Below are 10,873 nucleotides of genomic sequence, written 5' to 3'. Positions count from 1 at the left end.
TGTACAGTGCAGGTAAACAGTTTGAACGATCATAAAGGGAGGATTTGTTGCACGTTTGCATTTATGCATCGATGGAAATATCGTAACAGTGAGTGTAATATTCAATCCATAATATTTAAATAAAATCATAAATCAAACTTCACGTTCTTTGAGTGATTATTATGCAGGACAAAGTAAAATGCACAAACATAGATTTGACAAAGGAAAGAAAACCTGATCCAGTGTGTGCCAACACATGTTCTGCATCTAGAATACATTTCAAAATGTCCCCATCTCCCAGGGAGTAAATTTAAAAGCTTTGGAATCAGTTCAATGTTGGAAAAGGCTGCAATCGCACACTGCAGCTGTTGATGCATAAAGGGAACGCTGTTTCTGCGCCGCTTTAAGTTGTATATTTCTGGGGACTGTGGTCGGCGCCGTTTTTAAAATATTCTCAGTCGTTCCTTTTGTTCGGATTCTTTGATTTTAAGTTTCTTTTATGGCGACGTGTCCACAGCTACATGTAATTTTCCTTTTTTTTCATAGTTTTGTTGACGCCTCAGCAGGTCGAGACCTCTTCATAGTAAAACTGGGCGGGGATGTTGAACGTGAAGGTGTGGCTCCTCGCTGCTTTCGTCACAATGGGTACAAAAGTCGAATGCATCAAGTTTAACGTGTTATACATGACATTGTCTTTTCCCAACAAATACAAATTCACATTAAGAAATCGAATCACAGATGTGCATTTGACACAGTACTCAGGACCTCCTGCCACACTGACTGACTGAGAGGTAAGATAGCTCCTGTACATATCAGCCACTATTTACAGCTCACAAAACCATGAAAACACAATGTCAGCTGTAGACCGAATACACAAGACCGTCTGAGTTCATACAGAATTTTCAAATTATACGTGTGTGTGTGTGTGTGTGCGTGTGCGTGTGCGTGCGCGTGCGCGTGCGTGTGCGTGTGTGTGTGTGTAACTGGTTAAGCCGCTGCAATCCGAAGTTTGTGATAACTGTCTGTTGCAGTTCTGTCGGGGAGTTGTGTCTCACTCCTCTTTGCACAATTCTTGTAATTCAGTCACACAGAACAGCTTCCGAGGATGAAACACCTTTTTAGGTCATGCCACAGTATCTCAACCAGATTCAGGTCTTGACTTTGACTCGGCCACTCCAAAGTCTTCATTTTGTGTTTCTTAACCCATTCAGAGGAGGACCTGCTGGTGTGCTTTGGATCATTGTCCTGCTGCAGAACCCAAATGTGCTTCAGCTCGAGGTCACAAACAGATAGTCGGACATTCTCCTTCAGGATGTTTTGGTCGTTGGCAGAATTCATGTTTGCATTTACCACAGCAAGTCTTCTGGTCCTGAGACAGCAAAACAGCCCAGACTGTCACACCAGCAGCACCATACATCACTGCTGGTATGATGTCCCATTTCTGAAATGCTGTGTTACTTTCACACCAGATGCAATGGGACACACACCTTCCAGAAAGTTCAACCTTTGTCTCGTCAGTCCACATTCCCACTCGCTTCATCACACAGGGCTGTGCAGGTATGGATTTTTCCCCTCTTAATCACAAACACCTTCAGTTATACATTTAATTTACTTGTGTTATCTTTGTCTAATATTTAAATTTCTTGGATGAACTGTAAGAATGCAGATGCATGTAGACATGGTGCCAGCAAGACGGAAATCAACTGAAAAACAATGTGTACATAACACACAAGAGAAGTCGCTGAGCTGAGTTGTGTTCATATCAACATTACATCCATTTAAAATGCTGAAATAAAAGCAAAGCCTGTTCTATCTGTGAGCTCATAAATGCTGAGCACGTATGGTTGCATATGTGTGTAATAAACAGTAAAGAAATATGTAAACAAAACGGGAAAAACCAAATGTAGTTTGGCTGTTTAGGGTATGTGTCCGATCTGGAACAATTAAACTGACGTGTAAATATTTGTACATACAGGTGCTGCTTTTAGAGCATGAAACGTCTCTGTGTCCAGGTTCATTTGTGAAATCTCTGCAGGTAGAGGGTGGAGTCGTCAAACAACGGGTTCTTCACCTCCATTTCCCCCGTCTGAAGGAGAAGAAAGAGACAGAGGGGAAGATCTTAGATTAACACACTTCCTGGGAAGTTCAGTTATTGTTTAATGTCATCAGTTTATTCCTTAGTTTGCTTATGCTTCTCATATATCTTTGCGCTTACTTTGCTCTTATTTTTTGTTTTGTGTTCCATCTTTTCCGTCTCATGACTCTAAGTCTTTGTTCTGACTCTGCAGAGTTCAGAAAGATTGAAAGAGCAGCTGAAAGGGTCGAGTGTTGCATAGAGAATCTCTGAGAAACCTTCCTGCTCTTCACACAGAAGCAGCGTTGGAGACAATACAAACCCGGCCACAGTGAGTGCTGAATGAACCTTCTTCTGGATTACACGCTGTGTATTATGCAATCCATACATTATTAGTAAAACTACTGTTAAGACAGCTACATAAAAATGACATAATCTGCATAATAATTTTTAAAATACTTATTAAAGGGTTTATTTATTCATTGTCATTATTCAGACAGTTCCTGTAGTTTCCCATAAATTTTGTGTGATTTATTCCTTAAATTCAGGTTGACGGGTATGACAATGATGATTTATTGATTTATTGATTTTATTGATTTGATTTTATTGATTAGCATTCAAATTCAAATCTCAGTGAAAACAGTGACAAAACAAACAAACAAACAGTGAAAACAGAACAAAAATCTACCATAAAGAAAGAAAGCATGAGACAAGGCTAATCAAAAGGTATTGGCTGAAGCATTTGCTTATTACGCCAACCCATGATGATGATGATGATGATGATGATGGTGGTTTGATTGCACAATCCCAGGAAATGATACAGAAAATGTATAAAATCAGTATCAGCTGTGAATAATCTCCCATGTTCATATCTCAAAGTGTTGGCTGTGGGTGCTGTTTGCACAGTCGCTCATTAGGACCGGGTTGAACGCTAATAACTTCTAATTCTCTCTTACCTGTCAGCACATGGAGTTTTTACACCCACAGCTGCCTAACTAGCTAACTAGTTAAATACTGCAGGTTGGACACTTATTTGCAGGACATGCACCTGGATTCGGAGCGTCCCTTTCACAGCACAACATTTTTGAACCAGAGTCTTAACATCACAAAAGCGATGCACTAAGATTAGCGGCAGACGACTTAAATAAGCAGATATGACTGTAATCGTTTCCACTGTGACTGATAACTTACTGGGAAAGTGTAAATGGTGAGAACTGCCGGTTGTGTCAGAGTTTACTGAATCCCTGAACCAATTTAAAAGATATAAATATACAGTGCAGCCAGCGTGTAAATGAATGCACCATCACACTGCTTTTGGATACACACCAACAGTTTTCCTAAATGCTGTTTAGGGGCGTTACTACTCATGGTTGCATCGTTCACATCACAGGCGGGGAATATCATTACTGCCAAACATCAGCTGTAATCAGTCAGGAATCTGTCACACACTCACAACTGTCCTGTCAGTTCAGTGGCTGTATCTGTACCCACATTATGCCTTAATGTTATCCTTATTTCTTGTTGATGGATTCCACTGACTCAGCATTACACCATCACAATGACACAGTGGACACAGTTGAACTTTTACTGAATGTGGAGATAAGAATGCAGCGTTTACTCACTGGTGCAAGTCCAGGACACTCATACACGGTGAAATCTCCATCCTCATTCTCCTCATCTGTTGAGGCTGCAGAGTCAGGAACTTTAGGCTCAACCCTGTGTCTGCGGAGAACACACAAATATTCAGCAAGGATAACAGCGAGACAGGATAGAGATACACATGCCAAGGTAGGATGCCAAGGTAGGCAAGGTAGGAGACATGTGCAGGGAGGGTGACTCACTTTCTCAGGGAGAGCATCTGTTGCTTCTGGTGCTGGTAGTGGTACATTTGGGCACTGTGGGCCAGCTTCTTGTCCCCAAGCTGGAAGTAAACAAGGGGTAGAGGGGAGATGAGAAGGTTCCTTCCTGAACAAGTAACCATCACAGTAGTGGACATGCAAGAAAGAGTCTCAAACCTGAAGAGTTGGACAGCAACCAGACGCTAACATGATTCACGCCTACCGGCTATAGAAGCTAACTGCACTCCAGAGTGTCCATGGATGAGACACACCTACAGTAACTGAAGGCATGACAGTCCTGATTCCAAGGACCCTCAGAAGGAACCAGTCCCGTCCAACTACTGGCCATAACTTGGCTCAGCACCACATGGAAGCTCCATCATAGCGGCTAAGATTAACAGGCACATGGCTCAACACATGAGTGGGTGCCAGGAAGGAACTGGCAGAAACACCAGAGGGACAAAACCTTAACTATGGGTTGACTACAAGTAATCCCCTCAGTGCCCCAAACATGGATCCTGGAATGCCTACAACTGCAGAAAGAACAGAACCTTAAGAATCTTCATCAGGAATTCATGAATTCGAGAGGAATGTGGCGTACAACACTAGAGGCCAAGCTTTAGCCAATAGCACAAGACTTACCAAGCTCAGGGGGCTTGGTAAATCTCCCACTACTGTTCTGTATGGGCCTCAGCCAGATCATTAACAAGACTGCCTATGGGTTTTAAGGTATTAACCACCTCCTGTACACGGATGACATCAAGCTGTATGGCAGGAGTGAACCAGACATCGACTCACTGATCCACACCACTAGAATGTACAACAATGACGTGGGAATGTCATTCGAACTAGAGTATTATAGTCGGATGGTAACAAAGAGAGGAAAGGTAGACAGAACTGAGGGGATCGAACTACCAGAAAGCAACATATAGACATTGAGGACGGCTACTCAGGCAAATGGAAAACATGAAGAGGCCACTGGGAAACCTGCAACCACCAAATACCTGCAGAGAGTCAGACTCCTAAAGAGTCAGCTGAATGGGAAGAACATAACCCGGAAATCAACACCTACACCATCCTAGCTGTCAGATACTCTGCTGGAACTGGAATATTGTCAAGGTAGAAGGAATCATGAAGAAAGAAGCATATATTTATAAAGATTGTTAAAGAACGCCTTTATCATTCACCAGCAAAAAATGGGTCTGGATCATGACTTTGTCTTCCTACACAATCCAAGACGGAAGAAGAAACAAGTGGACATTCCTGACTGGCCTGCACAAAGATTTTACTTTAATCACACTGAACGTCTGTGGGATTAAATGAAGATCACGATCCATAGCAGGAGAGTACCGAATCTAGAGGAGCTTGAGAGATTTGCCAAAGAAGAATGCACTGGGATCGTCTGTACTCCAAGATCCACTCGGTGTGTGTACTGTCAACTACCAGGGAGCAACAATACGATGGCAGACTCGAGACTGAACAATCTTAGAAGGAAAGGAGGAGGAAGAAGAAGGGCAAGTGGACCTACAGCAGAGCACAGCAGCTTCCAGGAAGAAGAACCAAAGGCAGACATCCACCAGGGAGTCTCTTTAACAGTGAAAAGATCTGAATTCATAATTCCATCAGTTTTTTCCCCAATCCATCCCAGAGCCTCCATCATGACTTTTTACAGATGCCCACAGAAGGTGCCTCTCCTGGTCTCAGTATCTCTCACACACTGGTGATGACTTAAACCACAAGTGTTACATTGAGAGTCGTCATTTTAGAATTCACTGATTTTCAGCCTAGTTTTTATGTAGTTACTGTTACCTTACTGTTTTCTCCCTTATTTAAATCATTAAAGCCAAGTGCAATATATTTGAGTTTTCGAGGCTTCTACATCATCAGTTTGCTGGATTTGTTTTAGAATAAATTTGATACATTGCAAAAAAAAGTCTGATGTAGCAAATATGATAAAAATATAAACTTCAAATAATTACAGCATTTTCCAAAAATGGAATTTTCCAGCGATTACTTCGATGTCGGACTTTGAAGGGTTAAGAGCTGCTTCTGGCGAACAATTCTTGCACCGGGGCCGTTTCTGACGAGGCTCCTGTGAGCAGCAGGTGGAAACTGAAGGGCCAAATATCTCAGATCCTGTGTTTCCTGTTTCTATACAGTTCATCAGGTTAAGATTTTTGTTTAAGGCGTTTCGGGTTTACATTGTGTACATTTATGCTCACTAAACAGCACTCAGATTATGTACTGCATGTGGAGCATTGGTGGTAGAGTTTAGATCCTTGCATCGCTCAGCATTGAAGGCAGTGGTGATCTGAGACAAATAAACACACTGAAAAAAGTATTTTCAGTGTGTTTTCTCCCAAACATTTAGTCACATTGTTTCCTCACCAAATTCTCGAATGCCTGAGCACTCATCAGTCCAGATGAAGGGTAGTCCACTTTCTGATTGATATGAACATATTTCTGAAACCTGTAACAATAAAACAAAATAAACACAACAAACACACATAGTGAAACATTTGGAGCTGACTGAAAAGAGCTGATGAGTTGTATTATAACACATTAACAGTGACAGTTAACGTTCAAAACACATTATCTCATGAATTTCACAACAAGAGGCAGCTCTTGACTCTGTTGATCCCAGTATGGTTGGAACAGCTCAGCTCTCTGTGACTTGCATGCAAACAAGCCACGAAGAAGACTTAAGAAACCACAGAGTACATCGCAGGTCTGAAAACTGTCTATGTTTCAATATTTTGTTATCTTTCAGATTCATTTAAAAATAGATTTTTTTTCTCCATCAATCTTCACAGAACACGTCTCAGTAATAAGTATGTGTAGTGTGTCACCCAAATGACTCTCAGACCATAAAAACCTCCATCCTGTAGTGGTGTAATGAAAGGAAGACTGTCCACAGTTTCCAACAATGTACTCCCGGGAAACCAGGAACTGGCAGGGATGGGTAGACTAGTGAGGGAAAGTCAATTCAGAAAAATATAAAAATGTGTGCTTCTATGTGACTGCCTCTTCTAGAGTGCTTAGGATCTCAGGGTGGGGCAAAGTTTACAGCTAAAAACCCAAAAACACTGGGTTAAGGAAGTGTGTGTGTAAGCCTGGAGGGCTCAGTCGGTGTCTGAATCTAAAGGGAAGGAAAACACTCTCTGAGCACATTGAACAGCTCTGTTTCTTTGTCATCTCTTTTTAAGATTTATAAGAAAAACAATCAATTACATGGAAATACTGTAAATCAAATGGTTCCAATCAATTTAGCATCTCTAACAGAATGACTATAATGATGATGGATACGTCTACAGTGCAACTGCAGGCCATCCTGTCCACTCCTGAGAGGGATAGTGGGGACCTTTTGGTTTATGCAGCACCTTAGAGAGAAAATAATAAGCTTACCTGACCCAGCAAGCCAACGCTACCAGCAGTGCCAGGGAACCTGCCACAATGACGACGCTGCTCATGACTGAGAGGAGAAACCAACAGACAGCATGAATGATAGAAGTGTTTGCTGGTCTGCAGACATCAGAGTAAGACATGATCCTTTAGTGAAAGCTTGGAGAAATGAGGGAAGAGCTGAAAGGACAGCAGCTGAAAATAAATAGATGTGAGTGAGTCAGGCCTGTTTCCTGCAGCAGCACAGACAACAACATTGATAACAGTAATGCAGTGTGGCAGAACTAATCACAGCAACGTCTGAGTTCTGTCGTGTCCTGCATTAAACTCAGGTTCAGGCCCAAGATTTTAAAGTAGGCGGGGCTTAGATTTCGTTTGACTCGATACACATGCCATGATAACATCAGGAAGAGTTATTGACAACTGTGTATTTGACAACCCATGAACTTGGCTGGAGGCTGAATTGTTGATTGTGTGTGCTTGAGTGCATGTGCCTCCCACACCGACCATAGCAAATCCAAGTCAGCATCTCTTTTGGGGAATTCTCATCATCCCCTCTGGTTTTACGTATTTTTGTCACATGATTATGTCTGTTGGTACCAATGACGCGTGCACTTGTTTGAAGATTTTATTGCAAATACTGTGCGTGTCCATTTTTGGCACAATGGTGTCCAGAGGGTGCAAAAATTAAAATCTGACACCGATACTAATGCAATCAAATGAGCTGTGTTGTGTGGGATTATAACATTATTTTATGCCATGTTAGACCCCTAATTAAAGATTGTGAATTATTATGTAGTTTTAGTTTGCATTATTCTCCTGAAGTAGAAGAAGGTGATAACTATTGCATTTGTTAAACTGATTTGCATTACATTAGACTGCTGATTTATTGTGAATGAATGATATTGTTTTATGATGCATTATACTGCTGAGTTATAAGAAATGCTGTTTGCAGAAAGTCATCGCCTTATTTGTCTGATTAGAAGAGAACAGAACATGCTGGAGTTTTCTGCCCCATCTCAGCAGGAGCAGATAAACAGGGAGCCAAGGTCGTAGCTTAGGCGCCGTGTGAGAGAAAGCATGTGAATGTTTAGGCTTTTATGATTAGGTGGGGGCCACTAGAGGCTATAAGAGTTTGATCAATGCTCCACCATTTTGAGATCTGATGCTGTCTGCGTACGGTGTCCATCTCCCACGCGTGTGATCATTAGAATCATCGTTTGACTCAACCCGGCCGGACCAGTGTTGTTATTGTGGTTTTTACTCTTGTATCCATCCCCAATATTTGAATCCGTAACAGTTTGGGGGCTCGTCCGGCTAATATTTGACATATCCAAGCCCCACCTGTGGCCCATCCCCTTAATGCTCAGTACATGGGAAATAATTAGGGTTTTTTTATGTGTTTTTTTAATGAATAACTTATAATTCAAATTTAAATTGGCACTTAAAGGATTAAAATCCTGAAAATTATTGCATATTTGATCATTTTGATGAGGTCTCACGTTGATAAAGTGATTTATTTAAAAAGTGTATGTGTGAGGATTGTGGTTTTAATGCAGGTGTACATTTCTGCTACACACAATTCTAGAGGGAAGTCAGTTTGAGGAGCTCTACTGGTTGATGATGGTCCAACTGGATTAAGACTTTTACACCAGCAGTCACAACCGTTTTTGCTCCACGGACGGTTTAATGTCAGACAATATTTTCACGGACACCTTTAAGCTGTCGCAGAGAAACACAACAAAATGACAACAACCAAGACAAAAACTGTGGTGTTTTGTAAATATAATAATAAACGTGTGATTGTGTAACTGTATCAGCAGCGTCCTCCTGAAATGCGCCAACAACATTGAGAGTAACGTCCTCCTGAGCCTCAGCTCTGCCAGCCCGGTACCAAACGACTCACGGACCGGTACCAGTCCATGGAACGGGGGTTGGGGACGCTGATTTACACCATGGCCTCTTGCAGCAGAACATAAACCCAAACTCGATTTCGTTTAATTAAACGGTACCTCCTGTAGTGTGTGTGTGTGTGTGTTAAGTACACACCACAGCACTCAGGACAATGTTGGTAGACTGAAATACAGCGAGATCAGGAGGAGGCGTCGGCTTTATCCATTTTACTGCACAATTACTTTTTTCACACGTGTTGAAAAGTAGTTTAAGTTGAATCCTCACAGCGGCCTCTGTAAGGTGACGTCTTCTGTTCTATTATTCAAAACGACTCTATAGCTCTCTTGAAATTAAGCTGGGTCCTAACTCAAGGACAGAAAGACTTACTGATGAAGACATGGTCGTCAGGAGGGTAGCGGAGGATGATGGGACTGCTCAGAGCGGCAGTGTGGTTTCTAGGGGTGGGTGAAGCGATGCTAGTTAGCAGGACACTCTGAGTAGGAGGCTGTTCCACAGAAGATGCTCTGTGAGTGTAGCCATGCTCTTCAAACTGCTTGGATGTGATCTCCTGGGAGGATGGGGCTAAAACCAGAAAGTAAAGAGTGTGGATTTATTACTTCATTAGGGAATTTTGTCACATAGCAAATATGGATAAGAAGAAGAGTGTAATACCTGAGCTGTAGGACTCGGGTCTCTGTTCCCTGATGATTGCAGAGAGAAAGTCAATCTCCTCATCGAGCTCAGGGTATGGGCTCACTTTATCTGGAGGAACACAACACCAGGATTCTTACCATCTTCATCTAAACATTTGTTTACTAAAGCTCAGGTCCACCACCGAGCAGTATCTTAGCCGTTCGTAGGACTGCGCTCTTCTGGACAGAGATCTCTGATTGGAGGTCACTGTACCAAGTACTCCAATTACCACTGGGACCAGTTACCTTCACCCACATCTTCTCCAGCTCTTCTCTGAGCCCTCCAGCTTCTGTTCCTTCTTCCTGATGTTGCTGTCATTCAGTATCGCTGCATCGATCAGTACGGCCGTCTTCTTCTGTTTGTCTATCACCACTGTCATTTTGTCCGTCTGTATCTGGAATAGGATGATAGGTCGGCCATTCTCGACCACCCTGGGAGTGCATCTTTACACAGACTGCACATGGATGGGCCTCTCATGGATCAGGGTGCTGGACTTGAGGTGTGTATGTGTGTGAGCTTTGTGGTATTGATATTTACCCCATACCACAAAATCATCAGCTACTGCTCCGTGTTGGCTCCTACTTATACATCCAAGCACAGTATGGAGTAGGTGGTATGACCAGAGTTGTGCTGATGTACACAGGGTGAACAGCTTCACAGTTTTAATAGCACTGTTGTTTGCAGTTATAAGCTGCCTTTGCACCTCCTACACTCATATACACCAACTCATGCACCCAACATATCACTCCCAACAGTGACGAGTGGGAGGGGCAATGGGCTCCGGCATCTTCGGTATGTTTGTATGTGTGCCGTGTGTGAGACATGCCAGTGCTCCAGGAGAGCTGACCTCTGGTTCTCTAGGGCTCTTGCCCTTTGACCATGAGGGCTCACTGAGTCTGAGGCCTCCCTCCTTCTGCTGGAGTGGTCACGCAGCAGGGCTGCAGATGCTCTGGGTCTTCTGGGCCATTTTCCTGGGAGGCATCACCCTCATTAT

The 10,873-nt window shown here is 42.7% G+C and overlaps 1 protein-coding gene across 1 annotated transcript in view; it reads right to left on the bottom strand.

The window, feature by feature from the left end:
• Positions 1 to 899: 899 nt before the first annotated feature.
• npdc1b (neural proliferation, differentiation and control, 1b) overlaps positions 900 to 10,873 on the bottom strand; it is a gene marked incomplete at both ends in the record, with an annotated part of 19,767 nt that continues 9,793 nt past the window's right edge. Inside the window, 7 exon segments of the mRNA XM_005942926.3 lie at positions 900 to 2,065; positions 3,676 to 3,775; positions 3,895 to 3,974; positions 6,280 to 6,361; positions 7,297 to 7,363; positions 9,574 to 9,768; positions 9,859 to 9,948. Of these exon segments, the coding sequence (XP_005942988.1) occupies positions 1,994 to 2,065; positions 3,676 to 3,775; positions 3,895 to 3,974; positions 6,280 to 6,361; positions 7,297 to 7,363; positions 9,574 to 9,768; positions 9,859 to 9,948 (686 nt within the window).

The sequence above is a fragment of the Haplochromis burtoni genome, unplaced genomic scaffold (genome assembly GCF_018398535.1).
Source record: "Haplochromis burtoni strain Fernald_Lab_line unplaced genomic scaffold, NCSU_Asbu1 Contig_341, whole genome shotgun sequence".
Lineage (NCBI taxonomy): Eukaryota > Metazoa > Chordata > Actinopteri > Cichliformes > Cichlidae > Haplochromis > Haplochromis burtoni.
The sequence above is the reverse complement of the archived record's forward strand: the minus strand, read 5'-3'. Positions and strand labels throughout refer to the sequence as shown.